Source organism: Moschus berezovskii, chromosome 1 (assembly GCF_049115385.1).
Source record: "Moschus berezovskii isolate FMDL1 chromosome 1, NW_MosBer_1.0, whole genome shotgun sequence".
Taxonomy (NCBI): domain Eukaryota; kingdom Metazoa; phylum Chordata; class Mammalia; order Artiodactyla; family Moschidae; genus Moschus; species Moschus berezovskii.
Window position 1 is genome coordinate 79,490,014 of NC_142460.1, and position 14,672 is coordinate 79,504,685.

Below are 14,672 nucleotides of genomic sequence, written 5' to 3' on the forward strand. Positions count from 1 at the left end.
TCTCTGTGTGTGTGTCTCTGTGTGTGTGTGTCTGTGTAAGTCTTTCCTGTTTCTTTCTTTCCCTCCAGGTCTCAGTCTTCCTACTCCGCATGTATTCTTCTTCCTTTTCTTTTCCTTCATTGTTACCTTGGCTTTGTTTGCTCCTGTATACATGCTGTTGCTTCACTTGTGAACAACGCTTTGCAATTTATGGACTATGTAGCCAACCAGGCTCCTCTGTCCATGGGATTATCTGGGCAAGAATACTGTAGTGGACTGCCATGCCCTCCTCCAGGGGATCTTCCCAATCCAGGGATCAAACCCGTGTCTCTCATGTCTTTACCAGGCAGGTTCTTTACCACTAGAGTCACCTGGGAAGCCCCTTTGTTTCCTCAAATGACCTCAAAGTAGAACAGTGCAGCAAAAGCACGTTTATGCTAGCTATATTTTATGTATCTAATGTTTGCAGCTTATTCTTAAAAATGTGAATGAGTGACATTTTATTTATCTCTCAAAAAATAAGTAAGTTTAGCTGCTTTGATTAGTGGTTCTTAGCTGATGAGTGACCTTTGGTAGACGGATGACTCTCCTCCTCTTCCCTTTAAGGCATCAGATATGAAGAAGCACATCCCAGGAAAACCAGAATCAAGTCATGAGAATTTGAATCTTATTTAGGGGCCATGTGCATCCAAAATAAACTTCCCACAATGTTGCTGCCCCAAGGGTTACCTTGGGGAAGGTCTATACCCGGCCCCAGGGGTTACCTTGGGGAAGGTCCATACCTGTGAAGGACTGTGCTTTACTGAGGGACACATCAAGATGGGTGATTCTTGGCTGTGATCACCTGTGATGTTCTCGTGGCCACCCTTTTAGTGAAGACCCTACAGTCCTGGTGACTTTGTAAGACAGGGTGGAGGGTGCTGGTAGGAGATATGATAATAAAAACCCTGTGGACACTGTCCACAGGGTCAGAAGCACCTGGCCTGTCCCTACCTCTTGTAGAACTAAAATCAAACCAAGTCTGCTCACAAGACAAGGTATATGGCCTTTCTCTTCTTAGCAGGAGCTCTGTGGGATACCGACACCTGCAGGGTGGGGGGAAATGAAGCACAGCGACACACTAGTACTGTGACTGCCCAGCAGGGGGGTTACCTCCTGAGGTTCTCCAGCCTCAGTTTCCCATGGATATTACAAAAGTCGTGGAATGACTGAACATAACCCTGAGTCAGTCTCACATAGTCCTTGGAGAACAACAGTGGTGTGTATGTATATTCCTATATAGAGACAGAAGGAGAAAATAAAACAAATGTGGCAAAATGCTAATAAGTGATGAATCTGTGTGAAAAGTATACAAGACTTTAGAGTATACTGAAGATTTCAAATTGTGAGAAGAGGAAATTTCCTATATTATACAGAACAAAGTCAGTTGAAATAAAAATTGAACAAAAACATTTCTTTGAATCATCTTTAATTTCCTTTATTATATTTTATAGTTCTTAGCATATAAATGTTTAACCTGTTTTGTCAGGTTTATTCCTAAATATTTTATATATTTATTTAGGTGTGAGTTTAAAAGGTTTTCTTTTAAACAGTCAATGGAAAGCTATCCCATTCTGTTGGATTGGGAGAATTTATGTTGTTGAAGTGGTCATACTACCAAAGGCAACGTACAGATTTAATGTAATCTCTTTCAAGTTACCATGATATTTTTCACAGAACTAGAACAAACAATCCTCAAACTAAATGGAACCATAAAAGACCCAGAATTTCCAAAATGATTCTGAGGAAAAGAAGAAAGCAAGAGGCATAACCCTCTAAGACTTTAGATACTACAAAACTATAGCAATTAAAACAGCATGATATTGGCACAAAAACAGACATACAAATCAATGGAACAGAAGAGACAGCCGAGAAATAAACTCACATATCTATAGTCAATTAATCTTCCACAAATGAGGCAAGAATATACAATGGGAAAAAGTGTCTTCAGTAAGTGGTATTTGGAAAACTAGACAGCCACCTATAAATCAGTCAAGTTAGAACACACCCTTACACCATACAAAAAAATAAACTCAAAATAGATTAAAGATTTAAACAAAACATATGACTTGATAAAACTCTTAGAAGAGATTATAGGAAAAACATTCTCTGATATAAATCATACCAATGGTTTCTTAGGTCAGTCTTCCAAGGCAACAGAAATTAAAATAAAGACAAACAAATGGGGCCTAATCAGACTTACAAGATTTTGCACAGCAAAGGAAACCATAACGAAACAACCAATGGAATGGGAGAAAATATTTGCAAACAGTGCAACCAACAAGGGTTTAATTTCCAAAATATACAACCAGCTTATACAACTCAATAAAAAAAAAAAAAAATCAAAAAATGGGCAGAAGACCTAAATAGAGTTTTCTCCAAAGAAGACATACTGATGGCCAGTAGACACATGAAAAGATGCACCACATCACTAATTGTTAGAGAAATGAAAATCAAACTACAATGAGGTACCACCTCACACTGGTCAGAATGACAATCATTAAAAGTCTACAAACAGCAAATGCTAAAGAGGGTATGGAGAAAAGGGAACCCTCCTGTTGGTGGGAATGTAAGTTGGTGCAGCCACTCTGGAAAACAGTATGGAGGCTCCTCAGAAAACTGAAAATAGAATTACCATATGATCCAGTAATCCCACTCCTGGGCATATATCTGGAGAAAACTATAATTCTAAAAGAAATGGGCACCTATACAGTCATAGAAGCACTACTCACAATAGCCAAGACGTAGAAACAATCTAAATGTTCATTGACAGAGAAATGGTTAAAGAAGATGTGGTACATATATACAATGGAATACTACTCACCCATTAAAAATGAAATAACGCCATCTGCAGCAACATGGATGCATCCAATGCAATCCATGTATATAATGCAATCAGTGTATAACTGAGTCACTTTGCTGTACATTGTAAATCAACTATATTTCAATAAAAATGTATTTTAAAAAATGAACAAGAACTGTTAATAACAGCTTTATACTTTAAATACTTAGGAATAAACTTTGAGAGATATGTAGGATCTTTCTGCAAAACATTGAACTACCTCATTAGGAGATATAGACAAAAACTTAGCTAAATGAAGAAAGATAACATGCCCTGGGTGAGAAGATTAACTATTGTAAAGATATCAGCTCTCAAGGTAATGTGCAAATTTAGAATCAGAAATTGGAACTAAGTTAATAGGGTTTCATTCAGAAATTTATTTATCTAGTTAAATAAAAATTTCAAAGGTCTCTGCAAAGGATTAACAGAAGAAAGAAGGCACAGAGGTGTATAGTGACAGCCCAGCACTATCCAACAGAACTTTCTGGAATAAAGCCTAAATGTTTATTAGCCACTTGTGGTCACTGAGCACTTGAAATGGGGTCTGACTGAGAAAATTCACTTTCAGTTAATTAAATAGCCACATGTGGTTACCATATTGGATAGTGCAAGCTAGCCTAACCTATGTTGGGAATTCCCTGGTAGCTCAGTTGGTAAAGAATCTGCCTGCAGTAAGGAGACCCTGGTTCAATCCCTGGGTCAGGAAGATCCCCTGGAGAAGGAAATAGAAACCCACTCCAATATTCTTGCCTGGAAAATCCCATGAACAGAGGAGCCTGGTGGGCTACAGTCCATGGGGTCACAAGGATCAGACACAACTTGGCAACTAAACTACATCTGACAACCTGTGTTAGATAATCTATAAAACAATAATAACATGGTAAGGCACTGATTCAAAATTATAAATTAGTGAATCAGAATGAAGAGGTCAGAAATCCAACTATATATCATACATGTGCATAGTGTGTCTGTATTAAAAGCAAGCATTCAAAATCACAAGATAAGAAAGAGCTATATAATAAATATTTCTGTTATCTCCTGCATTGCAGGCATTCTTTACCATCTGAGCCACCAGGGAAGTCCCACATAATAAAGATTTCTGTTATAACTGAGTAGAAATTTGGAACAAAATTAAGGCCAAATCCCAACCAAATAAACTTCAGTATTTAGACAGCTAGCTAAAAATTGGCAATATGAGTCAATTGAGACAATTCTATGCCTAGTAATCTAATCACCTTAAATGCAAAAAGAAAAAAGCATGATATGTCTAAAGGTATTCATTGTTGCAGTTTTTTATAATAGTGAACATCTGAAGGACAAAGAGAAAACTCATTTCAACCAGAGAGTACTGTTTAGGTACCTCCACGGATAGGAACTTTATAATCATTAAAATGAATGTTCTGAAAGAGATTTAAGAAATTGAAAGTTAAAAGATTTTTAATTCCCCTCCTACCAGAAATGGGGGTGTGGGTTGGAAGGGTCGCTAATACTACAAATCCAGCTTCCTGACTACACAAAATTCCTCTGTGCGCTCAGTGCCCTCTTTGGACTCATCTACCGACCCAGGGACTTCGCTTCCTACATGCTGGGCATCTTCATCTGCAACCTGCTGCTCTACCTGGCCTTTTACATCATCATGAAGGTAAGAGTGGCTGCTGGCTGGGCACCGCGGGCCCTCCTCGGGTGACCGGGTGATGCATGCAGCCTGGCGGCATTTGCTTCTCACCCACAGCTTCGCAGCTCCGAGAAGATCCTCCTGGTCCCACTTTTCTGCATTGTCGCCACCGCTGTAGTGTGGGCTGCCGCCCTGTATTTTTTCTTCCAGAATCTCAGCAGCTGGGAGGTAAGAGAACAGTGTTTGTCTCCTGGACAACATGCTCTCTACATCTTGCTTTTCTGACCTCCCTACCTCCCTCTCGTCACGGGCTTATTGCTGTTTATCTGTTTTATTTTCTTTAATGGGAAAGCCTTTTTAAAAGGGGTTGGTTTTTTTGATAAATATCCGCACATAAATGCTCAATAAATGCCATGTCATTATTATCGGGGTGGTGCTTCTTAAACACGAAGCCCTATCCCCACTGCCAATGTGATCTTCACTGTGTTGTATTACGATTGCGATCCTGTTCCCAATGGATGCTTAATATGTACAGAAAGCTTGATTAGTGTGTTGTCTCCACCTTATCATAGTCATCATCCATAAACAGATGCCCAGGTGCAGGTGTATATGAATCCATTTCACAGAGAGGAAAGCTGAGGCCTAGGAAACTGGTGATGTATGTGAGGCACAGAACAGGGAGGAAGTCTTAGCTCCCCACCACCATAATCACCGCAATCAATGTCAGAACATTTTTATCACCCCAGGAAAAATCCTACATCCATTAGCAGCCAATCCCCATTTCCCCCTAACCCCTTAGAGGCAACCACTATCTTTTGTCTATATAGATCTACCTATCCTGGACATTTCATATAAATGGAATCATTGCAGTCTGAGTCTGCTTCTCTGTGTAACGTTTCCAAGGTCCACCCTTTTACAGATCACATTAAGTCAGGATCAGTACATCATGTGTTTTTACTGCTGAATAATGGTTCAGACAGTAAAGATTCTGCCTGCATTGTAGGAGACCAGGGTTCAATCCCTGGGCCAAGAAAACTCCCTGGAGAAGGGAATGGCTACCCACTCCAGCTTCTTGCTTGGAGAATTCCATGGACAGAGGAACCTGGTGAGCTACAGTCCATGGGTTCGCAAATAGACACCACGGAGTGACTAACACTTTCACTTTTCATTCCATTGTATGAATATGCCTCATTTTAGCAGATGTTCAGTGGATGAACATTTGGGTTGTTTCCACTTTTTGGCTTTTATAAACGCTGCTGCTATGAACATCTGTGGACACATTTTTGTGTGGATGTATGCTTTCTTAGAAGCTAATAATAATGTAGTGACCCAGGCATCTAGTAGTGACTGTAGGTTTCTGGATGCCCTGTCCTCTGCGGAGTTGAACTGTGGGACTGCTCCCCCACACCCTGCCTCACCTCCTTCCAGGGAACGCCAGCCGAGTCCCGGGAGAAGAACCGAGAGTGCATCCTGCTGGATTTCTTTGACGACCATGACATCTGGCACTTCCTCTCTGCTACTGCCCTGTTTTTCTCATTCTTGGTGAGTTTATAAAAACTTTTCTTCTCTCTTTACATCTAGTATTCTTTCTCTTCCCCCCTTACTTATATCCTCTTATTTTTAATTTCCAAGTCTTCATTATGATTCAATGTATAGATTATCTCTCTTTTTTTAAACATTGTACCCTCTAGTTAGATCTTCATTTTGTTCTTTTACTCTTCAATACTTTAAGACACAGTGATAAAATAATTTTCCTTCAGTTGCACAATGCTGGACTGCACTGATGATTAGAACTCACATGCCCAGCTCCCCCAGGAAGCACTTTTGGTGGCACTCGCTACCATGTCAGCCACACTAGGTTATTCCTTCTTGTGTCAATCTCACATTCCTCCTTCTCCTCCAGTCTCACTACATACCTTATTAATACAAACATTTTACAAGTTCCTGGAGTGGCTCAGGATAGCAGCCAGGCCTCTTGCTGCCTTTCTAACCAGTCTCTTTCAAATCTCTCCTGTAGTCCCTTCATTTTTGGCCCACACACCTTCCCTGAGGCTGTGCATATTATAACAACCCAGGATGACAACCCCCAGCATACCTCCATCTTAATTTTGACTTTTCCAAAATAAAAGTATATGGTGCCTGCACACAAGTTCTTTTAACAAGTAATAGGGGCCTCCTGGGTTCACTCTGACCCTTTTGTCTCAGCCAAGGAACCTCAAGAGTGGAGCAGGGCTGCCTCCTAGTGGCCAGTTTGGGAAGTTTAACCAGTCCGTATAAACATTCTTCCTTAAGGCTTTCTTTAATCGTCACATTCTCTGCGGAGACAGAGATAATAAAAGTGGAGCTAAGAGTTCCCTCTACATCGCAGAGAGAGTGATGGTAGAGGGAACTATAAAGGGAGGGTGGGGGAACAATTCTTATAGCAATATTCTATTGCAACAAGTTTTATTCCTTTTAGGTCCCCACCCAAATGTCCCCTTCTAAGTGGTAATGATGTCCCCAGCCACCCCCCCAAATATTTTTACCTCATCCCATCCCACATTCCCTATATTCCCTCCACAGTTTAATTTTTATCCTTAGTACATACTGCTATCTAACGTAGTAGCCTCTGTTCATGCATTTGCTTCGTGTCTGAAGCCCTCTCTCAAATGTAAGCTCCATCAGCGTAGACATTTCTCTCTTATCCTAAGCTGCATCCCTAGCATCTAGAATAGCACTTAATAGACCCCTGATATATACTTGAATAAATGAATTGCGGAATTACAAGTGTCTATTAAGAGCACAGCACTGCAGAAGACATGAAAACAATTAAGTACACTTGTGAGTCTTAGAAAACAGGGACTTATCACAACTGTGCATTCCTCTCATTTTTCTGCCTGTCTTGTTTCAGGTTTTGTTAACCCTAGATGATGACCTGGATTTGGTTCGGAGAGACCAGATTCCTGTCTTCTAAGCCTCCAGCATGGAGAGCCGGAGAGAGAGAGCCACTGATCTTGGTGCTGTTTCATGAAAAATACAGGAACTGCAGCAAAATCACCACTGCCAAACACTCCACTCGCCCGCTGTCGGGTGAGCTCTGTACAAAGGGAGGAGAGGAGCTAAGGGGGACCCAAACCTGCAAGAAAGGGAGGCAGAAGACATGTTGCAGCTGTGAACAGAGATGAGCCCTCCAGAGTCAGAAACACCCACCATCCCCTTTTGTTGCAACTCTGAACTAGACGTGGGCAAGCTGCATCGAAGTCGACCACCTTGGGATTCCTCCTACCCTCACCCAAGACTTGCCAGCCATAGCAGAACCATGCTACACTCTGCCCTCCACCTGCCCCCCTGCCCAGAGAGGCCAGCAGCCCAGATTTCCTGCCCAGAAACTCCAGGCTGGCCCCCTATGCACCTCTGTAACATCCACTGCTCTGCTGCTAAGTCACTTCAGTCATGTCCGACTCTGTGTGACCCCATAGATGGAAGCCCACCAGGCTCCCCTGTCCCTGGGATTCTCCAGGCAAGAACACTGGAGTGGGTTGCCATTTCCTTCTCCAATGTGTGAAAGTGAAAAGTGAAAGTGAAGTCGCTCAGTCGTGTCCGACCCTTAGCGACCCCACGGACTGCAGCCTACCAGGCTCCTCCATCCATGGGATTTTCTAGGCAAGAGTACTGGAGTGGCTTGCCATTGCCTTCTCCAGATATCCCCAAACACCGGCCTCCTTCTCCAAGGTCCTGAGATGATGTGATTCCCTGAAGTCTGGTAGAGGGGTGGCTCCAAGGTCCTGCCCAACTGGGATAGATGTTCTGTAGCACCAGCTGGTCACCTCCAATGCAGGAATGCTGGACGCTTCCCTCAGGTTCCCAGCAGCATTAGGAAGACTCCAGGTTGGGCTCCAGGTTGTCACATACCCTTGGCGGTAACTGTCCCTGGGACCAAGGCGAGGGTGCTTCCCTATCCCACAGTTGTGTGCTGACCCCATGACTCGGGCTCTACTTTCTTGGGAAGGCTCTGTTTCTCCACAGATCAGCTCCAAGGTGGAAGGGGAAATGGGAAACTCTTCCACCATCAGGAGAACAAGAGGAATGCCTGACAGCACTAGGAGACTGGTGACATCAGCATCAGGCCAACGGGCCTCGCACAAAAGACTTGAGTTCCTGGAACAGATTTAGCAAAGGCAAAAGTACCTCCAATTCAAATAGCTCCATCCTGTGCCCACATCACCCTCGGGGAAGACAAATGTTCTCATCAGGGTCACTGCTCTCAGGCTCCTGTGCCACCGACCATGACCCTCCTCTTTTGCTCCATGCAAATCAGGGCTCCAGAGTTTCCCCCCCGAGGTTCTCTGGAGGCCAGTCTCAGGGTGAGCGCATCTCCCTCCTCCTCTCCAGTTGCAGAGAGCTCAGCCAGTTTGGGGTTGTCTCTCAGATTCACATTCTCTCCCCAGGACAGTGTTGAAAAGCTCAGCAGCCCCCACCCTCACTCTCATGCTGGTGGCTGCTCTGTCCCCAGAAAGTCCCATTTTGACCAAACTCCCTGTTACGTGGGCTAGGATGCCATCATTAACTTGTACATGCAAACACATGGACACAGGTATGTCTGCCTGTGAAACTGAAGTTACTTTCTCACCTCTGCTTTCCTGATCTTTCATTAGAGAAATGGATCAGTCGCCCTTTTTAAAATATATTATTCTTTCTCTGAAATAATGTGCGAAACACATTTTGGAAGTTTAAATAACAAACTTTCCCTAATTTGAAGAACACAGAGATGCTTTCAATGAAGCATTGTGACCTTTTTTTCTAAAATGCTCCCAAATTTGTAATTGGCCTTCTGTTATTCTTTATTTCTTAAAAATTGTTGGCTTCCATAGGCCACATGCGGCTTCCCAGATGGCACTAGTGGTAAAGAATCACCTGCCAATGCAGGAGACATAAGAGACATGGGTTCGATTCCTGGGTCTGGAAGATCCATTAGAGGCGGGCATGGCAACCCACTCCGGTTTTCTTGCCTGGAAAATCCCATGCACAGAGGAACCTGGCATGCTGTAAGTCCATGAGGTTGCAAAGAATTGGACACGACTGAGCGACTGAACTGAACACTTAGGCCATATGAAGGCCACCTAGTAAATGGTTCTATTTACCTAACATCTAAAACAAACTTCAAACCTGTTTAACTTTGCTGAGATGACCTAGTTCTTTTATTTTTAATGCACTAAAGGATTTCGTATCCAAAAATGGTGGGGGCAGGATGTGAACAACAAAGTTTGTTCAAGCACCCCTGTGGCCTGAAGTGAATAAATTGCAGGACACTTAACCTGTTCGGTAGCTTGTCTGGGAACTATGTCCATGGAAATGGAGAGGGCGGCCCTGCAGAAATGGATGGATTGTGCTGCTGTGTTCTTCGGCATTGTTTGCTGACAGTGTCTGCCCAGTGCTATAAACGTACATCTTGTGGTTCAGTTTTGTTCTCTGCAGCAGGACTGAAAACCCAGACCAAGCCTGCTCCTATAATATCGATTCCAAATGTATTTGTTGTCAGTTCTTTCTATAGTGCTGATTTGTGCCATGGTAGGAGAAGGCAACGGGTACTGTTGCTTGGAAAATCCCATGGACAGAGGAGCCTGGTGGGCTGCAGTCCATGGGGTCGCTAGGAGTCGGACATGACTGAGCGACTTCACTTTCACTTTTCACTTTCATGCATTGGAGAAGGAAATGGCAACGCACTCCAGTGTTCTTGCCTGGAGAATCCCAGGGACGGGGGAGCCTGGTGGGCTGCCATCTATGGTGTCGCATGGAGTCGGACACAACTGAAGCGACTTAGCAGCAGCAGCAGGAAAATACAAGCAAGGTGTTTGACTGTGTCTGTTGGGTTGATAGGAACTCAGGGTGGAGGGGGTGGCCAGAGTTATTCATAGTGGTCCTTTGTCCACGCTTAGCACAGGCCTGTGCTCATGGACTTCTCTCTTTACATGAAGGGAAGGCAACTCTGAGTTCAACAGGAGGGTAACGGGAGACAGCCAACCCGTGAGGAGGATCTTGGCAGAGGCACAGGGTAACGAGAGCAGTTCACTTGGAGGGCAGAGACGTGGCAGCCAGAGAAGCAAAACGGCACATAAGAAATGGCCTCTTCACACCTCTGACGAAGGCTGGAGGCAGCCCCAGCTGTTAGTACTGGGTGGTAGAGGGATCAGCCTGGTTTTATTTTAGCAGCAGGAGTAGCCAGTGGAAAACCAGAGTCTATCTGGGGAAGGGACTTTCCATGGCTGAGATGGAGTCAGCACCTGGGGCAATGACAGTGGCAGCTGCTTCTGTGGCTCCAGGCAGTCCCCAGAATGGTTTGTGGGGTCACAGATGTATGTGTCAGGGGAACAGTAATACCCAAATTTTCCTTCTCCTAGGAGACTGTCTAAAACTTGGGGAAAGGGGGAAAACAAAGATAAACATTCTTCATAGAAGGACCTGTTGGGTCTCAGAAAAATTCTTGAGTCAGACTTTAGTCCAGATATGTTCACCTGCTTGCTGTGTGACCTTGTGCAAAGTACTGGCACTCTCTGGTCTCCACCTGCCTCATCTACCTGACACTCCATGGAGCTGTGCAGAGCAGGAGGAGCAGCGCCTGCAAAGAGAAGATCCTCACCTGCACCTCTCGAATCCTGCAGGGTGGCAGGTTCCCCTGCATGGCTGGCATCTCTCAGCCATGGGGACCCTTCATTGAAACCAGCTGTGCTGTTTTCTGTCCTCAGTCCCTGGAGGCCCTGAAGGGGCTGGGAGGCCTCTCCACCTCCAGAGGAATTGTCTAGAGTTAACAAACATCTCCCTCCCCTCCTTGTCCTTTTAAAGCTGCATTTCACTGTCTCTGGCCCTTTAGACTGCAACACAGATGAAAAATCGCTACCAAAGCTAGGGCCAAGTGGAAAGTCTGGCTGTACGCAAAGTCACACCTCATTACTGCCAGCTCTGCCCTGGGAATCTCAGAGAAAAACCTAAACTTTCTCCTCTCCCCAGCAGTTACTGCTACCACAGTCCAGGGGATGCCCTGTGCAAACGTTTCCCCTGACCCTCCCCACCCTTATCTGTAGAGAAAGCCGGGATGTTCAGCCTGCAGGTGACAAAACTGGTCCCAGAGGAGACCTCGGAGCGTCTCCTGGTGAAACTAACAGTCATTGGGAGTAAAGATAGAACTGGCATCTGCCCGAAGTAAGGTAAAGCCCTTGTTTACCATAATTTTGCCCAGCTTATAGCCTTTTTTTTTTTTTTGGCTTTGCTTTTAGTGCTCTTTGGTGGTGTTACGGAACCAGGTCCATTTTACCTGACGTACAGCAACCAAAACGCCGAGACACTAAGGTTCACAGCAAAGATAGGGTTTATCCACATGACAGCCATGCACGTAGACGGCAGAACACACTTCAGATCCTCCTCCGTGAAGGCACAGGGCGGGGTATATCTGGGAAGAGGAATAAAGAAGCCCGAAGCACAGTGGGCTGGGGCAGAGGGAGCGTGGCGAGACAGGAATAGGTGATGGAGAAAAGGTGTGTCGACATCTTTCTTGCAGGCGTAACTAGGCTACGGGCCTCTGCACATTCCAAAGGGCACAGGTAGACACCCGTGTATGCCCAGTTAGAGGGTCAGGGGTCCCACCTAGTTTCAACCGGTTCAGCTGAGCTAGATGCCACTGACTCCAGGTTCCTGGAAAACATCTCAGGCAAACAGGTTACTTACTGTCTGGGCCATGTGCAGCTTGGAGGATGTGGGAGTCTTAAAACGACCTTGATTAGGGAATGCAGGGGAAATGGATTTGACTAATTACCAACAGTTTCAGTGGGAACAAGATATATTTGTGTGGCTAAGTTCAAATGTCTCCTCCATACTAAGGCGCTATCATCAATAAGATTAATCACCTGCTCAATCTTAGGCTTTAACACACATGAATTCAAATAAGCTTTGTTAGGGTGGTGGATCAGCCTTTGCCAATTAGTTTCTAAGGGGACTCATCCCTCTTTCTGAATATCTGTAGATTAGAAGTTTTCATGATTTCCCCTGAACTAAAAATTTTAACTCTGATTTTTTCCTACTTCTTTTTCATTGCCTTGAAGTCCCTGTCATCTAAGGCTTATCCATTTCACTGGAGATGAAAAATAGCTAACCACCATATAATAGCTTTGAAGTCATATCACATTACAGCTATGCTCATGTCTGGGTGTCCCATTTCTTATCCCAGCATTATAGTTATGACTCAGAAGACAAGAAATTTAAACACTGCAATATTTTCAAGTCAGAACACACAATCCCGTTGTGGCTGGTTCCTGGGCCCCTAATTTCCTCTGACTCTTTACATTCTTTGTGAATTAGAGCTTTTAAATCCTTTAAAGAGAAGATTATCCAAATTAACTCAAAAGCCTTCCCTGTTCAGTTCAGCTCAGTTCAGTTGCTCAGTCGTGTCCGACTCTCCGCGACCCCATGAATCACAGCACGCCAGGCCTCCCTGTCCATCACCAACTCCCGGAGTTCACTCAAACTCATGTCCACAGAGTCGGTGATGCCATCCAGCCATCTCATTCTCTGTCGTCCCCTTCTCCTCCCGCTCCCAACCTTTCCTAGCATCAGAGTCTTTTCCAGTGAGTCAACTCGTCGCATGAGGTGGCCAAAGTATTGCAGTTTCAGCTTTAGCATCAGTCCCTCCCATGAACACCCAGGATTGATCTCCTTTAGAATGGACTGGCTGGATCTCCTTGCAGTCCAAGGGACTCTCAAGAGTCTTCTCCAACACCACAGTTCAAAAGCATCAATTCTTCGGCAATCAGCTTTCTTCACAGTCCAACTCTCACATCCATACATGACCACGGGAAAAACCATAGCCTTGACTAGACGGACCTTTGTTGGCAAAGTAATGTCTCTGCTTTTTAATATACTATCAAGGTTGGTCATAAGTTTCCTTCCAAGGAGTAAGCGTCGTTTAATTTCATGGTTGCAGTCAGCATCTGCAGTGATTTTGGAGCCCCCAAAAATAAAGTCTGACACTGTCTCCACTGTTTTTCCATCTATTTGCCATGAAGTGATGGGACCAGATGCCATGATCTTTGTTTTCTGAATGTTGAGCTTCAAGCCAACCTTTTCACTCTCCTCTTTCACTTTCATCAAGAGGCTTTTGAGTTCCTCTTCACTTTCTGCCATAAGGGTGGTGTCATCTGCATATCTGAGGTTATTGATATTTCTCCCAGCAATCTTGATTCCAGCTTGTGCTTCTTCCAGCCCAGCGTTCCTCATGATGTACTCTGTATATAAGTTAAATAAGCAAGGTGACAATATACAGCCTTGACGTACTCCTTTTCCTATTTGGAACCAGTCTGTTGTTCCTTGTCCAGTTCTAACTGTTGCTTCCTGACCTGCATACAGGTTTCTCAAGAGGCAGGTCAGGTGGTCTGGTATTCCCATCTCTTTCAGAATGTTCCACAGTTTATTGTGATCCACACAGTCAAAGGCTTTGGCATAGTCAATGAAGCAGAAATAGATGTTTTTCTGGAACTCTCTTGCTTTCTCCATGATCCAGCGGATGTTGGCAATTTGATCTCTGGTGCCTCTGCCTTTTCTAAAACCTGCTTGAACATCTGGGAGTTCACGGTTCACATATTGCTGAAGCCTGGCTGGAGAATTTTGAGCATGACTTTACTAGCATGTGAGATGAGTGCAATTGTGTGGTAGTTTGAGCATTCTTTGGCATTGCCTTTCTTTGGGATTGGAATGAAGACTGACTTTTTCCAGTTCTGTGGCCACTGCTGAGTTTTCCAAATTTGCTGGCATATTGAGTGCAGCACTTTCACAGCATCATCTTTCAAGATTTGAAATAGCTCAACTGGAATTCTATCACCTGCACTAGCTTTGTTCGTAGTGATGCTTTCTAAGGCCCACTTGACTTCACATTCCAAGATGTCTGGCTCTAGGTCAATGATCACATTATCGTGACTATCCTGGTCATGAAGATCTTTTTTGTACAGTTCTTCTGTGCATTCTTGCCACCTCTTCTTAATATCTTCTGCTTCTGTTAGGTCCATACCATTTCTGTCCTTTATCGAGCCCATCTTTGCATGAAATGTTCCCTTGGAATCTGTAATTTTCTTGAAGAGATCTCTTGTTTTTCCTATTAGGGTGCTCTAATGCTGCCACCACAGAAAAAAAAAAAATTTGACTTGTGTTTCATGATTTTTATTGTGTTCCTTATCT

The 14,672-nt window shown here is 44.1% G+C and overlaps 1 protein-coding gene across 6 annotated transcripts in view; it reads left to right on the forward strand.

The window, feature by feature from the left end:
• The window catches only part of SIDT1 (SID1 transmembrane family member 1), a 103,773-nt gene extending 95,707 nt beyond the window's left edge, over positions 1-8,066 (forward strand). For 5 of the 6 annotated variants that reach the window (XM_088837052.1, XM_055426293.2, XM_055426135.2 and 2 more), the window contains 4 exons: positions 4,397-4,502; positions 4,593-4,703; positions 5,904-6,017; positions 7,366-8,066. In XM_088837052.1, the coding sequence (XP_088693178.1) occupies positions 4,397-4,502; positions 4,593-4,703; positions 5,904-6,017; positions 7,366-7,428 (394 nt within the window). In that variant the 3' untranslated portion in view covers positions 7,429-8,066. The other variant, XM_055426375.2, reaches the window with a different exon arrangement.
• The last annotated feature ends 6,606 nt before the right edge of the window (positions 8,067-14,672 follow it).